Here is a 26,111-nt window from a genome sequence, read left to right as displayed (position 1 = left end):
TTCATAGGATTCCACTTTATATATGTGTATATATATATTTTTTTTAGTTTTTAGTAGGTTCTGGGTTTGGAATTTAAACTGAGACAAAACAAAAGCAGCTGAAACAAAAATCAGTCATTTATGGAAAATTACTCTCTGGATTATCTTATATGTTTGCCCTTTGTTATTCTAAATCTTTGATCTTTGGAAGCTCTGAAATGTGTTTCCCTATATTAATTATGCTATACTTATGCAATGGTATACTTTTCAGTTATGGAAAATGAGTTGTTTGTATACAATTAGGTATATATTTCCTTGAATCTAAAATGCCATTGCTTTTATGTATCACTGAGAAAGAAAACCATCCAGTTAAACTGTGTCATACCACTGATTCTAAGATGCAGCCCTAAAGCAAAGGTATTTTTAAAAAATTACTTCACAGAGTCAATGAAAGACAATACAAAAAAGTGTGTCTAGTTTTTTAAAACGTTCTTTGTTAGTGTACACTGAAAACAAATCTGGAATATACATCTGTCTTATTCACCATGGTTTTCCTACAATGTTTTGCACGTAATAGGCACTTAATAGATATTAATGAATTTTTAGGTTATGCATTTCTAGAATGGTGCATTTCTGTTACAGCCAGCACATACTGCATTTTTAGTCAGAAAATAAGTTGAACATAAATTTATATTGCTACTTGTATCAGTAGCTAGAAGTAACTTGTTTCTTCAGGGCAGATTTGCAAATTTACCATGTTATAATTGTTTGTAATAACATTTTCTGATTATCCCATTGTATCATTTTACAGTTGTCCTTAAATACCATCCCAAAACATGAAGTAGCATCTTGCACCGCATAACTACTTTTCGGTGTTCACAAATTTGCTTATATAGTATATACCGTTATATATGAACTGCCTGGGTTTATATCTCAGTCCTACTACCTTTTACATATGTAATCTTGGGGAAAATTATCAATTTCAGTTTACTTATTTGTAAAATAGGAATAATAGTATCTACCACATAAAGTGTGAGAGTTGATAAAATTATACTTGGTACCTGGTAAACATTCAGTACATTTAGCTTTTATTTTGATGGAGTTGCTCTTAAAGCTGGCTTCTTATTATCCAATTCCTGAACATTTTGAAGTTTAGAAAAGGGAAAATACATACATATTGTATATGTTTGGGACTGATGAAAGAAAGGTTTGATTTTTTTTGTTTGTTTTTGTTTTTGGTGTCAGTAGTAAACAAGTAAAATGTTTATGGAACATCTTCATTGTTTTTATTTCCGTTCTTCGTTTTCTATGACCTTATCTCTGTTTTCTGTTTCAGGTCGAGACTTCACAGCTTTTGATAAGCAACCATTAGTGCTAAGTAAGTGGTTGGTTGTCTATTCTTTTATCAATCAACCAGTTCTAGCCCAGTCTTACTCTGCCAACAAAAATTTGAATAGGATTCAAAGTCATTTTACCCTCTTTGCCTTTTAATCCACCACGAGTTGATACTGTATGTAATATTGGTACTTTGTGATGTAGAAATATGTTTAGGACTACTTTCCTGAAAATAATTTATTTAAAAAAGTAAATGGTTAACCTTTTTCTTCTTAATTAACACCAAAGTGTTAATGAAGTTCAAGTGTTAATAAATGCAGTCATAGACCATAGCAAAGGACTTGTACATAGTTTTGTCTGTTAGGAGATTATGTATTTATTTGCTGCCTTTTTTGCTGCGGGAAGTGGCTCATCCTCACTAATGTGATCCTTTGACATTATCTTTTACTTTTGAACCTATTGCTTTGGTTGTTTTCCTCGCCAAATTTGTTTTGCCTTTCTGATAAATTTAGCTTATAACATTGAGGTATAGTATACATTTTCAAAGTATGTGAAATGATATCTTGATATATATATTTGTCTCAGGCTCGGGATATCAAAAAAATTCTCAGGAATGGGTTGAACAAAGCACGAGAATAAGGACTAGGATGCAAAGTAAGTTGATAAATCTCTACCTGGTACTGAAGAAATTTTTAAATTACTACCTGTTATTGAAGTAATTTTAAGTTTATTTGCTGTTTTCTTGATTATTTAACATATAAAACTGTTTAGTTCATCAGATAAGCATTTGGGTTGCTTGTGAGCTCATTAATAAAGGACATTTATGATTACTAGTTTAGTTATTTCCATCTACTTGGATTGGCCGGAGATGGACTAGGTGTAGAGTGTAGATAGTGCTGCGAGAAAACCAGTGGATGGTAGGTCTGTACTTGACAAGTTGTCAGTTCTGTCTAGCAACAGTACAATCTGCACATGAAAATGAAATTCTAATCTTTTGATAGTACCTGTTTTTATTCTTAACAGTTGTTTACCGTTGTATAAATAACCACTTAGAGCAGCTTTGCATACCCATTATTTTAAGTTGTAAATGCTGAAATCCTCAAATTGTATTTTCATGTTTAGGTTTAGGATGGATTAAATGTCATAGAATCTAAGAAATAAATAGGTGCGATAAAACATACTTTGAATTCATTGTCTATCATAATTTCTATAGCAGTGTGTCCACATTAAACCTTGACTGTATAAAAAAATCCATGCCATGCCTTAAGTGACCTTTAACCTCTATCCCTTCCTTACTCATGTAGCCACAGTAGGTCTCGAGGTCATCAGGTGTCCCTTACTTTTATTTAGATAATATAAAAATCCCCATCATCTAGCTCTTGCTCATGAAATGACTAACTGTAATTGGACAAGATAACCTCTGTGACTTTGTTTTTCTATCAGTAAAGTAGTAATGGTTGCAATTCATTTTTTCCCCAGCAGTGAAGTTTTACCATACACGTAAGTGAGTTCTTCAGCTGTCTAAAACTGAAATAGCTTTTTGCCCTCGCCTTATTGTTGGCTGTTATTTTTTTTTTTGGCCACGCTTCGCAGCTTGTGGGATCTTAGTTCCCCAACCAGGGATCAAAACAGGGCCCTCGGCAGTGAGAGCGCAGAGTCCTAACCAATGGACCGCCAGGGAATTCCCTGGCTGTCATTTCTTATTGCTGTATATACTTGCTATTAGAAGACCATTTCCTCTTAAAATTTGTTCTTCTTGACCTATTATAGTTAGGAAACCAAATATTAATTCAGCTTTTTAAGATTATGGTTATAACCAGTACCAAAAATTAAAACATTCTGAAGATCTAAGAATTACTCTTGGAAGCAAAACTGCATGAGTTTAAGTGTATATACTATGAAAAGCTCTGAGTTTTATGATGTTATTAGTTCTTAACTATATACTCTGGGTAACTAATAGCAGATAAATTACTTCCAGAAAAGTGAAGTGTAGTACATATTGTTGTCAAAAAATGTTTGCATTGTCCTCTCTTAAGACATTGTACAAATGCAATGCAGAAGGGAAAATAATTATATTGAAGATCTGGTTGGAATGTAGAAATAGATCTTTATGGTTGCTAAATTGATAGCTCATTTATAGTATTTTCTCTGTTTGTATTCCTACTTTGTCTTAAGTTTGTATATTTGTTAATGGCTTAAATAGTTGCATACTGGTTGATAGCCATCTACCATATATACAGGACTCCAGAGTTAAAGAGAAACTATATAGCAGAAATTTGCACATTCGGGTGCAGATAACAAAATTTTTTAGATTTTTGACCACAGAAGGACTTTAAGAAGGAAGAATTTTCAATCAGAGTAGAAGATTGCAGGAAGAAAGAATTTTCAATCAGAGTAGAAGATTGCAGGAAGAAAGAATTTTCAATCAGAGTAGAAGAGTGCAGTGATTTCCAAACAGCCTTATAGATTTCTCTTCAATCTAACATCATTTGAAAAAACTTTTCCTTGGCATTCCAAGTTTCATATCTCATTGTCTTAACTATACACTTCTGCCTGCTTCAGTGAGAAAAAAAAAATTCATTTTTAGATTTAGGTGTTCAAGAACCTGGATTTCGGATCATTATTATCACCCTATGTTAGCACCAGTTCTCTAGGTAGACAGGTCCCCCAGTTCAGGTTTCTGCCTGTATCCAGATCTTTGGGGAAAGATAGAACCACTGTCTGTACTTTTGCTGTGTCCCAGGTGATAAAACAGTGAGGCCTCTGAGTCTGTGCTTCATTAATACACATGCTTTGGAACCTGTCTCTAAAAGTGGTGTAGAGAAAAGAGGAGAGTTTGGAGTTAGAGCTATTGGGTTCCAGTCCCAGATCTTCTACTTACTCATTGAGTCATCTTGGTAAAGTCTCTTAAACTTTGTGAACCTCAATTTTCTTAACTTTAAAGTTGGGACAATAGTGCCTATAACTAGGTTATTCTAATGAGCTTATTATATATGTGAACACAATGTTTTAAGTCTAAATGTACCACATAAATAATTAATGCTTATTTATTGTTAACAATATATTGTGTAATAATCAGTAGTAATAACTATGAAAGATTCATGCCCTCTGCTTTTGACTTTATAGGGTGATTGATTGTTACCATACTCTTCATACTAGAAAAGCTCTGAGGTTTATCTTTTTTTTTTTTTTTTTTTTAAATCCTTTTTTTTTTTTTTTTTTTAATAGCTACTTTATTTATTTATTTATTTATTTTATTTTTGGCTGTGTTGGGTCTTCGGTTCGTGCGAGGGCTTTCTCTAGTTGCGGCAAGCGGGGACCGCTCTTCATCGCGGTGCGCGGGCCTTTCACTATCGCGGCCCCTCCCGTTGCGGGGCACAGGCTCCAGACGCGCAGGCTCAGCAGTTGTGGCTCACGGGCCCAGTTGCTCCGTGGCATGTGGGATCTTCCAAGACCAGGGCTCGAACCCGTGTCCCCTGCATTAGCAGGCAGATTCTCAACCACTGCGCCACCAGGGAAGCCCGAGGTTTATCTTTTTAAAGGAATTTTTATTACTGTCTCTAAAAATATTTTTAATAAGGATAAAGTTTACCTTTTAGACAGTGTGTTGCCTCAGCAGTATATATACCCTACTAAGTTTGTGTTCTTCAAATTATATAAATATTTCATATGGTATATAATAACTGTTACTTATCTATTCTATATCATTAAAATCATCATAGAAGAGCACTTAACATTTTTATGTATTGTCTCATTTGATCTTTGCAACCATGGATTAAAGTATTCAAGATAAACATGATCTTGATGGATTTTTTTTTCTAAATAAAGTGTTTCACATGCTCTTTAACTGTAGGTTAAACTATTTTATTGAAGTATGATTGACATACATTCATTTTGGTTTTTAAAATATTTTATTGAAGTATAGTTGATTTACAATGTTGTGTTAATTTCTGCTGTATGGCAAAGCGATTCAGTTATTCATATATATATTCTTCTTCATATTCTTTTCCATTATGGGTTATCACAGGATATTGAATATAGTTCCCTCTGCTATACAATAGGACCTTGCTGTTTATCCATCCTGTATATAATAGTTTGCATCTGCTAACCCCAAACTCCCAGTCCATTCCTCCCCTACCCCCACCTTCTTGGCAACCACAAGTCTGTTCTCTATGTCTGTGAGTCTGTTTCTGTTTCATAGATATGTTCATTTATGTCATATTTTAGAATCCACATATGAGTGATGTCATATGGTATTTGTCTTTCTCTGACTTACTTTGCTTAGTATGATAATCTCTAGGTCCACCCGTGTTGCTGCAAATGGCATTATTTCATTCTCTTTTATGGTTAATACTCCATTGATTATATATATATACCACATCTTCTTTATCAATTCATCTGTGATTGATATGCATTTAATGTGTACAACTTATGTATTTACTGTATACAACTTGATGAGTTTGGAGATAAGTATATACCTGTGAAACCATCACCATAGTCTATGCCATGAACATATCTATCACCTCCAAAAGGTTCCTCCCACCCTCTTTATTTATTATGTGTGTGATAAGAACACTTAACATAAGACCTACCCTCTTAGCAAATTTTTAATATATAGGACAATAAATATAGGTACTATGCTCTACAGTAGATTTCTGGGATTTTTTCATCTCATTTAACTGAAACTGTGTACCCTTTGACTGATATCTCCTGATTTCCCCCTTCCCCAGGCCCTGGAAACCACCTGTTTCTATGAATTTGACTAGGTTCCTCACATAAATGATATTATGAAGTATTTGCATATCTGTATCTGACTTATTTCATTAGGATAATGTTCTCCATGTTGTCCAGAGTGGCAGGATTTCCTTCTTTTTTAAAGCTGAGTAATAATTCCATTGTGTATTTATTTGTGTGTATACATATATATATATATATATAAATACATCACATTTTCTTTATCCATTAATTTGTCAATGGACATTTAGTTTGCTTCCCAGTTTTGGCTATTATGAATATTACTGCAGTGAACATGGGTGTGCAGATATCTCTCCAAGATTGTAATTTCAGTTCCTTTGGATATATATCCAAAAGTGGGATTGCCGGATCATATGGTAGTCCATTTTTAACCTTTTGGGGAACCTCCATAATTCTTTTCCATAGTGACTGCACCAATTTATATTCCCACCAACAGTGTACAGGGATTCTCTTTCCTCCACATCCTCTCCACATACCTTGCACTTCTGTTTTTTCGATAATAGCCACAATACATTTGATAATGTGAGTTGATTTCTCATTGTGATTTTGATCACATAAGTCATTGTGCTTTTTAAGTTTGATGTAATCCCATGGTCTATTTTTACTTTTGTTGTCCGTGCTTTTGTTGTTATATCCAAGAAATCATTGTCAAGGCCAACTTCAAGAAGCTTTTTCCCCATGTTTCTTCTGGGAGTTTTATTGTTTCAATTCTTAACTTAAGTCTTTAATCCATTTTAAGTCAATTTTTGTGTATGGTATAAGGGTCCAATTGCATTCTTTTGTATGTGGATATCCAGTTTCCCCAGTACCATTTACTGAAGAAGACTATCCTTTCGCTATTGTGTAATCTTGGCACCCTTGTTGAGGATCAGTTGACTATATCTTCATGGGTTTATTTCTGACCTTCTGTTCTCTTCCATTGGTCTGTATATCTGTATTTATGGCAGTATCATAATGTTTTGATTATTCTAGCTTTGTGATATATTTTGAAATCAGAAAGTGTGATGCCTCCAGTTTTGTTCTTCTTACTCAAAGTTGTTTTGGCCTTTCAAATTTGGGGTCTTTCGTGGTTCCATATGAATTTTAGGATTGTTTTCTGTTTCTGTAAAAAATGCCATTGGAATTTTGATACAGATTGCACTGAATCTGTAGATTGCTTGACCATGGGATGTCTTTCCATTTACTTATGTCTGCTTTAATTCCTTTCATCAGTGTTTTAGAGGTTTCAGTGTATAATTCTTTTACCTCCTTGGTTAATCTTATTCCTAAATATTTTATTCTTTTTGATGCTATTGTAAATGGGAGTTTTTCTTAATTCTGTTTGTGTTAATTTTGTTTTCTTAATTTTATGTTCTTATGAGTTATATAAATGTTACATATGTTTCATAATAACTATTATTTAGTTAGTCTCCATTATTAATATCATCATGCACTTCACAGCATTTTCATATATTATCTCATTTGATCTTTGCAACCATGGAGTGAGGTATTTAAGATAAACATTATCTAATGGAAATTTTTTTTTTTTTTTAGTAAGACAGTTTTAACTTTGGTTACCTAACTTTGAAGCTTCTAAATGATACCATTTCCTAGGCTAACCTAGTAATTGCAAAACAATATGCCTTTAGAGTTAAGGTTGATGTCATTTTGTTTCATTTGAGGGTTTTTGTCATATGACCAGAAATAAGGCTATTTCTGTAAAAAATATATATAAAATAAATAAATTAGCAGTGCTAATTTTATTCCTCCAGTTTAGTCCAGTGTTTCTCAAATGAAAACTGTTGATAAATACTAGGAAGATCACTTATACACATAAAGTTATAAAACTCCAGGCAAGTGCTAGATGACAGTATTGGTAATGTAGATCATGCAAATGAGTAACTCAGCCTCTTCCCTTTCTGAACCCTGTCCTTCCATTTCCTCTCTCTTAGATGTTAAAATCTGTGGCTATTACAAGGAGGACAGAGAGGAAAAGGAAAGAGCTTTTCATTTGTTTTCTAAAGTTTGATGGAAATAGAGATTTGATGGAGCTGTGGGAAAATTATTTTTGAAATCTATTATTTAACCACAAAGCTAAAACAATTACTTGTCTATTACCAGAAATGGTGAAAAGTTTTTCAGTGTAATTTCTAAAATATTACTGATATTTGAAATGGTCAGAAGCACCAGAGGAAGTATTTGAATCAGTTTGAGGTAGAAATTGGTGAAGATTAAGATTGAGTTTTACCTTAAAACCCCTTATCCAGAGAGCTCAGTAACCCATAATCATATTTTGTCCTTCTTTCCCTCTTTACAGCGTCATCACCAGGCAAGCGTTCGATATATGGCAGTTTTTCAGATGGTATTATTTGTTTCCTTTTATTATAGTTGTGCTTATTTTCTTTGTCCTCTTAACCTTGTCCTAGAAGTTTCACCACTCCCATTAAATAATTTGGGTCAAGTTCTTCAAGGCTTTCTCACAAAACTAATGTGTTAAGAGTATGCTTTGTACTCGACCATTACATTAATTATGAAAGAAATCAATCTTGTGTCTCAAGCAGCTGTCAATCTAATAGACACTTGGATCTTCTGCTTTTTCTTCTGTTTCTGACAGATCTCTGCCTTATTTTCTCTTGGTGAAATTTGTATTTTCTTTTTCTGTTGGAAATACTGAAATTATGAAACATAAATTGATCGTCTTTATTACTCCTATCATTAGATGACGGTGTTCAGAAATCAGAGCTTGGAAACCAATCTCCATCAACCTCCAGCCAACGTAAGTTTGTCTATTCAGCTTTCATTAAATGAGTCCCTAAAATTGGTGAACATAATGATTTTTAAATTTTTTTGACACCAAAGAACTTCGTGCTATTTGAAGAATTATATTTTAAGTACTTCAAAGGAAAAAGTATATATTTTACCAGCAGTAAAAGTCTTTAAGGACAAACTCTGTGAAAAAACATCTGGCTTCCCCCTTTACTTTATTATCCATAAGACCAAAAGTGAAAGTTGACAAGTAAAGCAACTAATACTGTTAACCAAGTGAACCTTGTTGAGTCAAAAGAAAGATGCACATAGCATGACATAATGGGAATACCATAGTTTTTTAGAGTTCACAGACCTGAATTTGAATTAGTTTGGGCCACTTACCTTCTGTATAGCCTTGGGGCAGGTTTCTTTAGTTCTCTAAGCCTTTTTATTATCTTGAAAGAGTACTAAGAAAATAACAGTGATTCTCAGATTCTTTGGTCTCAATACCACTTTCCACTAGCAAAATTAATAAGAACCCCAGAGACCTTTTTTAAAAAGAGACTTAAAAAAAAAATATGAGTTATACCTGTCCATATTTACCTAGAGATTAAAATTGGAAAAAAATTTTTTAATGTTTGTTAGTTATTTTTAAATAATTTAGTAAGGAGAGTGATAGATTGCTTTGTATTTTCTCTGATCTCTAATGCCTGGCTTAATAAAATGGAGCTGGAGTTTCATTCTGCTTCTGTATTCAAACTGTTACAATATATTGGGATTTTTTTTGGTTTTTTAATTTATTTATTAATTTATTTTTGGCTGCATTGGGTCTTCTTTGCTGCGCACAGGCTTTCTCTAGTTGCGGTGAGCGGGAGCTACTCTTCATTGCAGTGCGCGGGCTTCTCATTGCAGTGGCTTCTCTTTGTTGCAGAGTACGGGCTCTAGGCGCACAGGCTTCAGTAGTTGTGGCACGTGGGCTTCAGTAGTTGTGGCTCACGGGCTCTAGAGCGCAGGCTCAGTAGTTGTGGCGCATGGGCTTAGTTGCTCCGTGGCGTGTGGGATCTTCCCAGACCAGGGATTGAACCTGCGTCCCCTGCATCGGCAGGCGGATTCTTAACCGCTGCGCCGCCAGGGAAGTCCCAGTCAGTTGTTTTCTTGAAAGCAACAGGCTCACATTGTTCGTTTTCCAGAAAAAGTCTCCCAAATGTGAAAGTCTGACTAACCACAGTTTGTCACTTGTCCTTTCAAGTAAAAATTCTATGAAAAAAGCACTATTTCAGCTCACAACTCAGTTGCACAAAGTTCTTTTCTTTGAGACAGCCATATACTGTTCTATGTAGAAGTGCTTTATATATATGTCCCATTTCTTCACATAGAATGTTAAGATTTCTATCAAGGTTGAGTTCTAATAAGATAAATTCTTTTAAATGCTTCATGAAGGATGTTCTTAAGTGAAACTGATAACCTCGAATACATGGCCATGAAGAATACAAAGACAGTCCTAGTTTGGTGCTACTGCCCTGTGATTTATCTAAAGCATCAGTTATTTTTCCTACCATGGCTTTTTACACCATCAGGGCAGATGTCAATATGGTGGAAAAAGGCAAATAAGATCTTAGTGTCGGGAGAATAGTTTTAACCTCAAGGACCCCCTTGAAGAGATCTTGAGATACCCCACCAGCCACACTTTGAGAACTGTTGCTCTAGAGGGTCCATGGTACAATTATCAGTCTAAAGCAGTCAATAAATAGGAAGTGTAAAAATACTGTTGCTGTCATATTAAATTATTAAATGATGTGGTATATGAGAAAGTGCTTAAACTGAAAAGCATTAGGTAAATGTAAATTCATATCATCATTGCCAGTAATAATTAGGAATGAGTTGCAAACTAAGTTTTACCAGTGTTAACTTGCATACAGCCAAAGATAGGCATCAGTGCAATTAAAGGGACAGCTAGCTATTATATGGAAGATTTCACTTATAATGAATCCTTTTCTTTATCCCTTTATATACATAAACATTCCACCTTGGATAATAATCCATGTTAGTTTCTAAATTTAAAACTATTTTGTAAAGTGTCTTTTAATATTGTTTACCTCCCAAATATTAGCAGTAGTAATAATAGTTTTGCTTTATAAATTGTATTCTTTCTGACTTGCACATGCCATTACATATACTTAAATTCTACTTTTTCCTCTAAGTCTCTTTATCATTTTGACATTGAAGAGACATATGCATACTCATACACGTAACTTAAAACACATGTGCTAAATTATTTCTTTAAGAAAGTAAATTATCAGCTCCCTTCTTTAAATTCCTTCCTCTTTTATCTAATGTTTATAAAGATTAATATTGGCTTTAAAAGTCACTTGCTCTTGAATCTAAGAAAATAATATTTGTGTCTACCATTTCTTTTTTTCCCGAGCAGAAGTGACTGGACAACCCAAAAGTGCATCTTTTGTCAAGGTGAAGTGGTGGTGGCCCCTTGTCCTGATAGTTCCTCTTCTCATTGGGTATTTTTGTTACCCTCGTACTTCTGAAGCAGAAACCACTGCTGTTCAAGAGTTCCAGAACCAGATGAAGCAACTTATGAATAAGTACCAAGGTCAAGATGAGAAGCTGTGGAAAAGGAGCCTAACATTCCTGGAAAAACATCTTAATAGCTCCCACCCTCGGCCTCAGCCTGCTATCTTGCTGCTCACTGCTGCCCGAGATGCTGAAGAAGCACTCAAGTGTCTGAGTGAACAAATTGCTGATGCCTATTCTTCCTTCCAAAGTGTTCCTGCAATCCGGATTGATGGGGCGGGCAAAGCAACTCAAGACAGTGATGTTGTCAAACAAGAGGTAGATCAGGAACTAAGCAATGGATTCCTAAATGGCCAGAATGCAGCTGTGGTCCACCGCTTTGAGTCACTGCCTGCAGGCTCTACTTTGATCTTCTATAAGTATTGTGACCATGAAAATGCAGCCTTCAAAGATGTAGCCTTAGTCCTAACTGTCTTGTTAGAGGAGGAGACACTTGGAACCAGTCTAGGCCTAAAGGAAATTGAAGAAAAAGTGAGGGATTTCCTCAAAGTCAAGTTCACCAACTCTGACACACCCAACTCCTACAAACATATGGACCCAGACAAATTGAGTGGACTCTGGAGCCGTATTTCTCACTTAGTCCTGCCTGTGCAACCTGAAAATGACCTGAAAAGGGGCATCTGCTTATAAGAGGAGACAGAAGAGAAAATCATGTCTCAAGTTCTGAGAATTTTTCAAACTTTCTAACCATAGACAGGATCCAGAGCTCTTTTTGAAAGAACTGGTTTCTTTTTAAAGGAGGTTAAGTTCTTAGGTAAACATGGAATATCTAAATCGTTTATTCAACCTAATTATCTGTTATTTGAGAGAATCATTTCCTTGTTTCCATTGAGATCTGTGTTAATGATATCTGAGGACTGTAAATTATATGCAGTCCCATAGAGGATCTGCTTAGATTCTGGGTTGAATCATTATTGCTATGGTATGACCAGTGGGAGGGATTAGTCTCCTTCCTATGCATCAACCCAATTTTTTAACTTAGATTTTTTTCACAGTTTGTCGAGCTATTAGTAAGACAGCTCCCTGAACAAAACTGTGGGTTTTCCCCTTTTGTCCTCTTCTACATCGTTTAGCTGTGAATTCCGTAGTCAGCTTCTGCTTGTAGGAACAAAAATAATGAAAGGCCATCCGAGTGTGTGTTTGGGTTTTTTGTTTTTTGCTCTTTTCCTTTGATTTTGGAGGGCAAGGAGAAGGAGACATGGGAAAAGTTGTGGAATGGGGAGGGAAAGGGGGGAAAAAGTCTTCAAGATGAAATGTTAAAATAAGCCACTGAGGGAATTCCCTGGCGGTCCAGTGGTTAGGACTACACGCTTTCACTGCCGAGGGCTCAGGTTTGATCCCTGGTCAGGGAACTAAGATCCTGCAAGCCGCCCCACGTGGCCAAAAAGAAAGCCACTGAGGCTTAGGGTTAGTCAAACATAGTTATATGAACTGCATTCTCAGTGAATTCTGTTGGGACTTGTTTTTCACATGTCCTTTTTTTTTCCTTTAAGAAATTTTTATTCCTCCCAAAGATTTTGAAACATGTGTATGATGAGGTTTAGTATATTTGTTCACTTGGCTCTTAAGAATGGGTAAGTTCAAAAAAAAAACAAAGAATGGGTAAGTTCAGAGCCATTTATTTTGGTCGTATCCTGAAAGTTTTGTTAAGAAATACAATTTCAGGAATTGGTAAACCATTTGTTAACCAGCTCTCCTGGGCTGTTGAAGAAGGATTTGATTTTCTGCATGTCTACTTGTTGCATTCTGAGTCCTTTAATGACACTCTTGTAACAAGAATAAAGATTTACAATGCACGTGATAAATTCTACTAAGAGTGCCTCAAGCGAAAAAGAAAGTGAAGTTTACCACATATGAAGAATGTTAAAATGTACTACTGTACATTACTGTACTACTATAGAATTTCAGTTTTAACTTTGCATCACTAACAGCTTTCTCATCCGTCAACTGCTTTGGTTTTCTTAGAAGCTTAAAATTCTGGATCCACTTTATTTTTTTATTGTCTACAAACCTTTAAATGAAAATATTGTTTTTAGAATACTAGAGCCTGTCAATGGCTTCATCATTTACCTTTTGAGGATCCCATGACTGGTGGTAGAGTACAGTCTCGTTTCTTCCCACTAGGGCTACCAGTATTCATAAATTTATACCCCTTATTGTAATTTGTTCCTGACTGTCAGAAGTCAGATATCCTGATTTATAGAGGATTCTAAAACAAGAGTTTTTGAAAAGACTTATTTTATACATATATATATATATATTATATGGAGAAACAAATGTTTTTTTAAATGTTTCATTGACCAAAATAATTTTAAAGTAATTAATATTACTTATATCAGGAAAAATAATTGTAGCAGCTGATCTGTAAATGACTTTAAAAGCTATTTTAGTAATTTAAATAAATTTACTTTCTTGGTTTGTACTCTTGTGTGTCATAAACTGCATGATTCATATACCTTTAAAAAAAATTATTCCTAGAGTTTTCTTTACACTTGAACAATTTTAGTGACTTCTGCTAGGAGAAACAAAAGCCAAACAAAGAATTGGAGCCACTCACAGGTACACTGGTAGGAAATATAATCACTATGATTTTCTGTTTCATCCAGGGATTTTGAATTATCACTAAAATGGAATTAGTTTAGGTATTCTCCACTTGGCAAAAGAATCCACACCATGTTTCTCAAATTTTTCATTCTCACCTCTCTAAAGAACCTTTTTAGATTTTTTTTTCCTAATCATCTACCCGCATGAAATTTTAATACTGCATATATACTCTATATCTGTTTATGGACTGCATATTTTTATGCTTCATACACCTGAAGAATAAGGTTTTTTTGCCCCCATTGAAAGTGCATGCTCAAGAACATCTGTATTTTAGATCATTGATGCCTAAAACATTTTGTTTTGTACATGTTACCATAATCCGTTTGGAGGGGAAAATTTAATAAATCATTGGCTTGAAAATAGGAACTTGGGCCTCTAGAAATTAGGCACATTGTGACTTTGTGTGACAACACTGGCCCAGGGAAAACCACAGTGCAAAACTGACCTTACAAATTTCTAAAAACTTAATTTGCTTCCCTTCTTTTAATGACTTTCTTATATTACTTTTAAGGAGGTTTTCTAAACCTCCAGTCCTCAATGATTGGAAATAAACCTGATTTTCATTCTACGAAGAGAAGTGAAACTTAGAAAGGGTTTGCGTAGTTAATACCTAAACTAAAGATATAAAGCCCAATTTGCCTGTGACCTTAGGTCTTCAGAAAGTGACCTTTGTGTTGTCAATATGAGGAAGCATTTCTCATTGATTACAAAAAAAAAAGTGGACTATTCTTCTACATTGTCCTAATCAAGGCCACAGAGTAAAATCTTATGGTATGAAGATTCTACTGGCATTAGCCACCTGGGATGAAGGTGTGAGTCCTGAGTCTGGGAAACCAAACTAAGTCTTCCATTGACTGCCATTGACTTGGAAAAAGAGGAAACTCCTGCCTTAAACCTATCTTTGGCCTCGATTCAGAGAAGTCCTGGTGGGCTTGCAGTTTCTTCTGGATGGTAGGGGAAATATAGCCCATCACCTGAGCATGAACAGGGAGAAACCTCTTGCAATTTACAAATTATAGTCTTGTCTTTTGCACACTCTTGGACTCCTCTGGAATATTTTTCATATCTTGCCTTCTCCCTTTTCCCAGCCTCACACTCTGCTAATTCTTATTTGTTGTGAATGCTTTATTTTTTTCAGGCAGAACTTTACTGAACCTAACCTAATTCCCTACCCTGAAATACTGGTGCAGGTGCCTCTTCTTTACACGCTTGTTCATCCTATATTACCCCTGTCACAGCACTTAGCACACTCCCACAACCATATGCCTCTTTTTTTTTTTAATTTTATTAGTATAGTTGATTTACAGTGTTGTGTTAATTTCTGCTGTACACAAAGTGATTCAGTTATACATATATACTTTTTCATGTTATTTTCCATTTTGGTTTATTACAAGCTATTAAATATAGTTCCCTGTGCTATACAGTAAGGCCTTGTTGTTTATCCTATATATAATAGTTTGCATCTGCTAATCCCAAACTCCCACTCCATCCCTCCCCCACCCCCCCCTCCACCTTGGCAACCACAAGTCTGTTCTCTTTGTATGTTTCTGTTTCATAGATAGGTTCATTTGTGTCACATTTTAGATTCCACATATAAGTGATATCATATGATATTTGTATTTGTCTTTCTGACTTACTTCACTTAGTATGATAATCCTAGGTCCATCCATGTTGCTACAAATGGCATTATTTCGTTCTTTTTTATGGCTGAGTAATATTCCACTGTAAATAGTGCTACTATGAACATAGGGGTGCATGTATCTTTTGGAATTAGAGTTTTGTCTGAGTATATGCCCAGGAGTGGGATTGCTGGATCACCATATGCCTCTTGAGAGCAGGAGAGTGTGATCAATCTACGCACAGTGGTAATCACATAAAGTGCTCAAATATTTGTTAAATAAAAATTGCAAGCCCTGTGTGGTTAGCAAAAATAGGTAAGTTGCATCTTTCTCAGTGTTTTGCTTTTTTCCTGTTATTCCTGAGCCTTTTTTTTCTAAATCTTTTTTATATAAACTATTTCAACCTGGCTTCAGTAGGGCTATGAATAATTTCAGGAAAGAGGAAGGGGACCAATCTCAGAAGGGAAACCTGGCCCTTTTCTGGTGGAAGCAAGGATCATTAGTGAGAGGTCCCCAAGGGGAAGGTGAATGTTAAGAAAGAAAACTGGGAGGCCTTAAGGTCTTTCCACAGTAAGATTAGGAATTTGAGTTTTCTTAAAAGAGCTAGGAAGTTTCCTTACATCTTTTCATGTTGCGTAACAGGGTAATTATAGTCCAGATAAGAGATGGCTATGGATGTGGAGAGAAGATGGATAAGAAAAATATTTGAGAAGTAGAAATGACAAGGTTTGGTAATCAAATGTAATGTTATAGAGAAAATACCTCATAGAGGACTCTTCAAAGCGCTGTACTAGTAAAAATACCTCCTCAATCTATTTAACTCATCTATCTTCTCTCCCCAAATACTAAGCACACAGTGGTAAACTAAATTCTTATCTCTGCATGTCTTTCTGCTGACTTTTAGCAGTTTGAAGTAGAGACTCACATATTTAGTCAGGAATTATTTGATTGTAAATAAAAACCCTGTCTAATCAGCAAAAGAGGAAAGGAGGGGTGAGGTGGGTATTGTAAGAATATACATCTGAGACTCCAAGAAAGGAAAATATGGGAACTGTGAGGACTGTTCTGGAGGGAGACCTCACAGCCATTCCCTCTGCCTCTCTACTTCTGGCTTGCTATGCCTCAGCAACTTCCCCTTGTGTCTTTTTTTTTTTTTGGCTGTGTTGGGTCTTCATTGCTGCGAGCAGGTTTTCTCTAGTTGCGGCGAGTGGGGGCTACTCTTCGAGTGGTGCGCGGGCTTCTCGTTGCGGTGGCTTCTCTTGTTGCGGAGCACGGACTCTAGGTGCGTGGGCTTCAGTAGTTGTGGCACGCGGGCTCTAGAGCGCAGGCTCAGTAGTTGTGGCACACGGGCTTAGTTGCTCCGTGGCACATAGGATCTTCCCAGACGAGGGCTCAAACCCATGTCCCCTGCAAATTGGCAGGCTGATTTTTAACCACTGCACCACCAGGGAAGTCCCCCCAACTTGTGTCTTAAACACACCAAGAGGGTGAACCTGACTGGCTCAGTCCAGTGTATGGGTTATCGCTGAAAAGAATATATGATTAAACATAGCTGCCTAGGTCACTCCTTTAACAGGAACCATGGGGTGGGGATAGAGTAGGGCAGTCTTCTGAGGTCAGGCCAAGGAGTGGGCAGATACGGTTAAGGGACAACTGAATACATCTTCAGATTTATAGACCTTTATATAATGTGATGCTGTTCTGGTTAATTCATTTCATTTTGCCTTTTTAAAAAATCAGTGAAAAGGAATTAAAGGTAATGGAAACAACAATGAAGTTTTAAACTCTAGGTCCTGGTCATAACTCTGCCTAGGTAAATTTGACCTAAGCAAGTCCTCTTTGTAGCCCTGCTACAAATGTGTTCTGATTTCTTCCCATTGCTTTTGTGTTTCTTATGCTAAAAAAAAAAAAAAAAAAAAAAAAAGGCACAGTTAACAAAACTTCAGGTACTGTTTTCATGTATAATGGCTATTATTAATTTGTTGTAAGTCCCTCACAAACATACTGAGCTTTCTTTAGTTTTCAGTCTGTTTCTTGGACAAGCGAGGTAGTAAGTGACCATGTAACCTCTGATTCAAACTTGACTTTTTAGAGTTTGTCTTCCGACTTTTATTTATTTATTTATTTATTTATTTATTTATTTGATGTGGACCAAAGTCTTTATTGAATTTGTTACAATATTGCTTCTGGTTTTTTTGTTTATTTTTTTGGTTCTCTTTTTTTTTGCTACGTTAGGTCTTTGTTGCTGTGTGCGGGCTTTCTCTAGTTGCAGCGAGCGGGGGCTACTCTTCATTGTGGTGCGCAGGTTTCTCATTGCGGTGGCTTCTCTTGTTGCAGAGCACGGGCTCTAGGCACACGGGCTCAGTAGTTGCGGCATGCGGGCCCTAGAGCACACGGGCTTCAGTAGTTGTGGTGCATGGGCTCAGTAGTTGTGGCACACAGGCTTAGTTGCTCCATGGCAAGTGGGATCCTCCTGGACCACGGATCGAACCCGTGTCCCCAGCATTGGCAGGCAAATTCTTAACCACTGCGCCACCAGGGAAGTCGCTTGCTTCTGTTTTATGTCCTGGTTTTTTGGCCGCAAGGCATGTGGGATCCTAGCTCCCCAGGCAGGGATCGAACCCGCACCTCCTGCATTGGAAGGCGAAGTCTTAACCACTGGACCGCCAGGGAAATCCCTTTCTTCCCACCTTTAGAGAGCACCATTCTTAGGCTAAACTCAAGAAGAGAAACTGCTCCGTTCTATATAGCCCGTAAGAGAATATTTACTCATAGTAGTTATGTGCATTTCTTGATGAGCAATTTTTTTAATCTACTCTCAATTTCATAGTTTAAATGGACTTTCTCCTACTTTGTATACCATGAAGATGGAAAAGATCTATATCGAGACCTTTGAATATGTATTAAGTTGTCCCTCACCATTTTCTAGTTTTTGTTACTATTTATTGAGTGCTTATTAATGCCCCAAACACTGTTTCAACTTCTTTACATGTATTAACTGATTTAATTCTCACAATAATCCTGTGAGGTGGTAATATTATCCCAACTTTATAGACAGGAAACTGAAGCACAGAAAGATAAAATGACACCCAAGAATACCCAAGTAAAAAGTGGTAAAGCAGAGATTTGAACCCAGGCTGTCTGTGTTTAAAACATCTATTCTTACCACTATGCAGAGAGTCTCTAGAACCCCATATATGATGTTTCTCCCCAATCTATTCAGGCTCTATACAGGTTGGAGTATTTTTCCAACATTGTAGAATTTTTTTTCAATTGAACTATAGTTGATTTACAATATTGTGTTCGTTTCAGGTGTACAGTGAAGTGATTCAGATATATATAGATGTATAGGTATATATATATTCTTTTTCAGATTCTTTTCCACTATATTACAAGATATTGAATATAGTTCCCTGTGCTTTACAGTTTTTTGTTCCTTGTTTTTTGTCGCTTTCATATATGATGGTGTATATACCATACTCCTAATTTATCCCGCCTCCCCTCCTTTCCCCCTTGGTAACCCTAAGTTTGTTTTCTCTGTCTGTGAATCTGTTTCTGTTTTGTAAATAAGGTTTTGGATTATTTTTTAGATTCCACATATAAGTGATATCACATGATATTTGTCTTTTTCTGTCTGACTTACTTCACTTAGTATGATAATCTCTAGGTCCATGCATGTTGCATGAAAGGATATTTAATACTTTTTTATGGCTAATATCCTATTATTATAGGATATATATATATCTTATACTATATATATTATATATAGTATATTACTATATTATATATAGTATATTATAGTATATATAATATTTACATTATATAAATATTATATATTATATATATAGTATAGGATATATATCCTATATATAGGATATATATATATAATTATATATAGGATATATATATATATATATATATATAGTATATGTGTATATATACCACATCTTTTTTATCCATTCATCTGTTGATGGACGTTTGGGTTGTTTCCATGTCTTAGCTATTGTAAATAGTGCTGCTATGAACATTGGGGTGTATGTATCTTTTCAGATTAGAGTTTTTGTCTTTTCCGGATATATGCCCAGGAGTGGTGGGATTGCTGGATCATATTGTAGCTCTATTTTTAGTTTTTTAAGGAACCTCCATATTGTTCTTCATAGTGGCTGCACCAATTTACATTCTCACCAACAGTGTAGGAGGGTTTCCTTTCCTCCACACCCTCTCTAGCATTTATTATTTGTAGATTTTTGATGATGGCCATTCTGACTGGTGTGAGGTGATACCTCATTGTAGTTTTGATTTGCATTTCTCTAATAATTAGTGATGTTGAGCATCTTTTCATGTGCCTGTTGCCATCTGTATGTCTTTGGAGAAATGTCTATTTAGGTCTTCTGATTTTTTGATTGGGTTGGTTTTTTGATATTGAGTTGTATGCCAACTTTGTAGATTCTTATTTGTGATTTTCCTTTAAGCCATTTTCTTTCTTTCCTTCTTGCTCAGCTTTGTGGAATTCAATATTGCACACACCCAGGGTCTAAAGAATTTTGAGTGCAGTGAGACACACACCTGTTGACTCATATTTGCATACATTGACATCATGCTTTTGTAACTGGAGGCCTGTAGTGTTGACTCACAGTTTATCTTTTTTGAAATACCTCCACATAGCCTAGGTGTTAGCTGTCCCTGTATACCATGGAGCCTTTGTTTTGCCCGCCCTCAGCCTTGATGCAAAACAGCACTTCTTGGAATTCCTAAGGAAGAGTCCAATTGCATCAAAAGCATTGGTAATTTCACATAAACAGTTGGGAAAGGATAATAAGAGCACAGGCCCTACAATCCCAGCTCCAACACTTTTCTCACTGAATGACGTTGGCAAATTACTTCTCTACGCCTCAATTTCCTCATCTCTAAAATGGGGGAAATAACATAACTACTACCTTAGTAGTGTTATGAGGATTAAGTCAGTTATACATACAAAGCACTTAAAAAGTGCTGAGCACATCAAAGGTTACAATGTTAGCCACTTTTGTTCATCTAAATTCTGACCAAGGATTCTCCTCTCCCCATCTGTGTGGCATCAACTGTGGCTGGCTTATATTTCTGCCTCCTAAGTGACCCTTATTCTACAGAGTACCTGGGCTTTCTCCCAGTTTACACCTCCATCACAAACCTCAATCCATCACAATGTTCATTAAACAAAGGGCTTCCAGTTACCAGCATCCACCCTTTCCAAAAATCCGGGAAATTATAAAGAACAAAAAAGATTTCCATCACATGTGGATAGCTCTTTCATATTTCCATGGCTTATTCTTACGTAGCTTCACTGTCCTACTCTCAGCCTTAAAGACCTCATTTTTATTCAAGCAACTGTAATTTGCTGAGATTATTTTCCAAGTGCTACACAGACAACCTTGTGTTAAACACAGAGATGTGCCACTTAGACCCTCTTAGAGGAAGAATTTGTTGTGCCAGCTGCTGGGAATACGGTTAATGGACAGCCTCCACCATCAGCCACTTCATGGATTGCTTCAGCTGCAGAGAGTCACTTTACCCAATGTCATGCCATGGGGGGAGGGGGTGTACATCCAATGGCTGATTGACGGAATATAGAGGCTCAGCCTTCTCAGCCCAACACAATGCAATTTGGACAGGCCATTTGCTCTCCAGAGCTTCCGCATGAGGTTGGCTGAGGCTATAGCACCTGTATCATAGTGTGACATCCTGCTTCCTTCTCCTCCCTTCCACAGGTGCTCATACCCAGCGCATTCCCTAGTAAACATCCAGCACACTAAATTTTGTTTCATAGTCTGCTTCTCAGAGACCCCCACCTGTGTCACACTCTAAGCTTAGTGTAGTCTATAAATGGAATGAATAATAGCTAATGTTTATTGAGCACTAAATATGTGCCAAGCACATACTTATGATAGGCACCGTGCATATAGTAGTATCTCATTTAATTTTCATAATCCTTTGAAGTAAATACTGCTACTATATGACTGTTATAGATAAGGAAACAAAGATACAAAGCTATACTGTTAGTAACCGGTGGAGATAGAATTTGAACACAGATTGTCTGATCCAGAGCCTACATTTTTTACCATCATGCTACATTCTATCCTATAATAATATCTACTTCTTAAGAAGTGAAAATGATATTAAACCATATCTTATAAACCATAACATATGATGGATGTAAGTTAAGGAAACATAGTGCACGACCTATAAGATCACTTCATTTTCTGATGAAATTTATGCTTCTCTATAGAGATAAAACCTGGTAAAAACATTTGAAACTCTATTAGGAAGAATATCTTTCTAACAACAAAGGCCTACTGTGGTTCTGATTTCCAAAATTTGAATGTATTAAACTAGAGGTAGGTTGAATTAAATCTCTGTCAATGCTGACTCTATAAAATTGGCAAAGGTTATAATATCTGAAAATACTGTAAAGCCCGAAGTATTTGTTTGATGTTGCCTCTGAAAGAGTCTTTATCTCTTGTAGCCAATAATTTGTCCATTGTTCAACAGATGACTCAAGCTGGGTTTGAGTGATGTAATACTTGCCACTTGAAATACAACATCTTAATGGGCAAATTCCAGTAAAATCTTTCCCTTTGGAAACAGTCCCAAAGGATTAGATTTTCTGTTGTTAACTGGTAGGTTCCAAAGACCAAAGGTTTGCTTCTCTGAAATATTTTTATTAGCCTTGGATAAGCAGGTTGACAGACACAGAGAATGAAGTACTTTCATGTTCAGGAAATGTAGCCAACCTCCTACTTCTGACTTCACCTCTAAGTTTTTACTGTTATTGAATCAGCAGCTCTGCTCTTTGAGTCATGTGGGTTATTACTGAAGTAGCCCTTTTACCCTTAACATTTGTCTTGAGATCAGTGTGTGTTAGCTGATTGGACTATAGATTTAGCCCAGATTTAGTTCTAAGTAACTAATCTTTTGCCCTTATAGCATGTTATCTCATTCCTCTAGAAAAGGGACACAAACATCAAAATTTACAGTCTCAACATCTGCCTTAAATCTTTCACAGAGTGTGCAGGGAGGAATATGCATCTGTGCATGCTAAAAATTAACTTTTATTATGAAATAAAATATAAATAATGCAAATAAGAGGGATGGATAGATAAGGCTAATATCACTCTCATACCTATAGCTGTCTCCTATAATTAGAAGGTTGTTTAAGTGACTTTTCATTTGTTTCAAATCTTAGACATAAGCATATGAGTTTAAATAAATGAACAAACCAAACATAAGACAAATTAAATCATGGTTTCCTCAAAGCATCGACTCTCCTCAAAACAACACAAACAGAACAATGAAGTTAAAATACATAAAGAGTATAAATAGAGATGAATAAAGCCAAAAGACAATTGAACAAGAAAAGTTTGGAAATAAGGTGCTGGAATAATCAGCAACCCTGGTAAAGTCCATTTTTTCAGACAGTATGAGGTTATGCCTCAGACAACAAAATACTTCTGGCACCTTTCATCTGAGTTCTCCAAGTGCGTTGTTGACATTATCTAATAGCAAATATTATTATCCCCGTTTTATAGGTGGAGAGACTAAGATACTAAGAGATTAAATAACTTGCTTAAGCATGCACAAGGAGTCGCTGATGGAACCAGAAATTTATTTCAGGAATCTAAACTACATTTCTGTTACTATCACTAGGTCAGCTTTCCAGATACCAAAAGACATTTATTGGTGTAAGTTTGTATTAAATGTATTTTTAAAACTGATATTATCTTCTGTAAACAATTCAATGAAAATGCTTTTGTTGAAGGTCATGGTTGCTTTTTGTGGGAGGAATTTAAGAGGTGATTTAAAAATAAATTCTCCCAGATTCAAGAGTATCCACATTAGGTCAAGGTTATTTAGTAAAACCCATTTTCGGTATCTAATACAGAACCATCGTGAAATTATGTCAGTTAATATCCAATGTCCTAATGGTTATTTTGTGTACGTGTGTGTGTCATACGTTATTTTTAGTAGGGTGAGGCATGAACAGGAGAGGTCTAGGAATTATTCTATGCTTTCTATTCCCACTCAACTCAGAATTGTCCCTGAAAATTCTGTAATCTCTATGGGAACATATTATGGGAGGAGGGGGTGTTTTTTGGTTTTTGTCCTTTCTCAAGAACGTTACTGGGGCTTCCCTGGTGGCGCAGTGGTTGAGAATCTGCCTGCCAATGCAGGGGACACGGGTTCGAGCCCTGGTCCGGGAAGATCCCACATGCCGCGGAGCAACTAAGCCTGTGTGCCACAACTACTGAGCCTGCGCGTCTGGAGCCTGTGCTCCGCAACAAGAGAGGCCGCGATAGTGAGAGGCCCGCGCACCGCGATGAAGAGTGGCCCCCGCTTGCCGCAACTAGAGAAAGCCCTCGCACAGAAACGAAGACCCAACACAGCCATAAATAAATAAATAAATAAATGAAATTAAAAAAAAAAAATGTTACTCACTTTTCCCCTTTGTCCTAATATCCAAGCGCCTATAAATCTTTTATAGTCTTCCTCACGAACACAAAATTTTCAGTGCTTTCAGTAATATAGTAATATTACTATATTATTTATTACTATTATTTATTACTATTACTATCAGTAATTTTCATATTACTACTTATTACTATAAATTACTATTTATTATTTATTATTTATTAATATTTATATTATTTATTACTATAAATTACTATTACTACATATTACTATAAATCTTTTATAGTCTGCCTCATGAACACAAAATTTTCAGTGCTTTCAGTAATTTTCATATTACTACTTCTGACAAGAATCACAAATATAAATTGTTTATATTCGACTAATAGCAAATATTTGTGCTAAAAGTAAGCTGTTCACAGGACAAATGCAAAGTTTTATAATATTAACTGCATGTAAACTCTAACTACATTTCAAAATGGAGAACTAATAAATTGCTCCTTCATTTTGGCCTGAACTCGGGGTTAAAGTTATTGACCAGAGGTCAAGGGCAGAGAGCTGCATATGAACATCCAGAGATATACACTTCCTTTATCACTGGTGTGTGCTGGTTAAAAGGTGACTAGAACTATACTTCAGTTAAGAAAAAAAACAAAAGGTGACTAGAGAGCTCGGGGGAAGAGAGGGATCATGAATTCAGCAAAATCCAACTATTTCTCACTTAGTCACTCATATTCTTTTTATTCAGAAATCCACATCCCAGTGTTCTTTCGAAAGAGCATCTAACTGCTTTTTTTTTTTTTTTTTTTTTTCTGGCTGCACCACAGATCTTAGTTCCCCCACCAGGGATCGAACCCGTACCCCCTGCAGTGGAAGTGCTGAGTCCTAACAACTGGACCTCCAGGGAATTCCCACATCTAACTGCTTTGAGCAACCACACTGTGTAGTAGAAGAAGAATATGTTCTGGATTCAGAAGGTGGAGTTTCCAGTGCCAGCTCTACCACCCTCCAACCTGTGACTGAGAGCAAGCCACTTCACCTTTCCTCATCCCTATGATGCTAATACAGCTCAGGTTTTCATGAGAATTAAACAAGACAATGTCTGTGAATAACAGAGGTTATTAGAGTTTATACAAGAGTTAATTATATAGTGTACACTATATAAATACATATATTAGTTATGTAAAATACATATGTAATAGTTATACCAGAACCACTTATATATGTAAAATAATTGTCGACATAAGTTACATCAGTTTATATGTTTGCTTTGCACAAATTTTTCAATTCATGCTTGATATATGCAATCACTTATATTTCCAAAACCAGCTACCTCTTCACCATCACTCTCGTTTCTTCCTGTCAGTTTTTCTGTCGGACAGTTCCAGCTGCTTTTGCCCCCTTATAATATTATGTGGACCTTCTGTTCATGCACTAGGATTTGTAACCAAATGCTCACATGTTCTCATTTCTTGTTCAACAGGTGGGGAGCACTCAATCCTGGGATTCCAGGAGTGTTTTTAGTGGCTGATAAGCCTCATTAAAACCTGTGGGTCTTCTTCCCAGCTGCCTTTTTCTATTTTTGGAATGGCCACAGAAAATGTCCTGTCAAGAGTTTAAAATTTTCCACCGCCTGTACATAGGATGGTTTACCCCTTGCAAAACATAACCTGGTTTGGTTACATATAACCTCATTCTGACTTATATTCTTCAGGGTTTTTTTTAATTACACCTGTCTTGCTATAAGATGTTTCATCACACATTTCATTTGTATAATTAGTCCATAAATCAGCACTGAAACCGAGAGATGCTCTAAAGAGTGATGTTTTTCTCTTTAAGAGTGTTCTAAGAAACAGGGTTTGCCTTTGTACAGTAAAGGGATTACCATGTCTGTTAGCTAAGCTATTTACAAGCAATGCCAGTAGGTAAAATACCAAAAAGAAGGTACTCAACATTAAAAGAGACCAATCTTTGAAGATTCTTGGAGATTAAATACAGGAAAATACAATTTTTAAAGCTTAGAAACTTTTCAAAATCACACATTTCAGAAGTACTCTTGTTCTT

General features: G+C 36.0%; 1 protein-coding gene across 11 annotated transcripts in view; it reads left to right on the top strand.

Annotated features, from left to right (window-relative positions):
* TOR1AIP1 (torsin 1A interacting protein 1) overlaps window positions 1-24,067 on the top strand; it is a 56,219-nt gene extending 32,152 nt beyond the window's left edge. For 4 of the 11 annotated variants that reach the window (XM_082465347.1, XM_082465350.1, XM_082465343.1 and 1 more), the window contains 6 exons: window positions 1,316-1,357; window positions 1,900-1,968; window positions 2,794-2,814; window positions 8,366-8,410; window positions 8,768-8,824; window positions 11,225-24,067. In XM_082465347.1, the coding sequence (XP_082321473.1) occupies window positions 1,316-1,357; window positions 1,900-1,968; window positions 2,794-2,814; window positions 8,366-8,410; window positions 8,768-8,824; window positions 11,225-12,012 (1,022 nt within the window). In that variant the 3' untranslated portion in view covers window positions 12,013-24,067. The remainder of the gene's footprint in view (window positions 1-1,315; window positions 1,358-1,899; window positions 1,969-2,793; window positions 2,815-8,365; window positions 8,411-8,767; window positions 8,825-11,224) is intronic. The other 7 variants (XM_082465344.1, XM_082465349.1, XM_082465348.1 and 4 more) reach the window with 3 other exon arrangements.
* The last annotated feature ends 2,044 nt before the right edge of the window (window positions 24,068-26,111 follow it).

This window comes from Balaenoptera physalus (assembly GCF_965194825.1).
Source record: "Balaenoptera physalus genome assembly, chromosome: 1".
Lineage (NCBI taxonomy): Eukaryota > Metazoa > Chordata > Mammalia > Artiodactyla > Balaenopteridae > Balaenoptera > Balaenoptera physalus.
The sequence above is the reverse complement of the archived record's forward strand: the minus strand, read 5'-3'. Positions and strand labels throughout refer to the sequence as shown.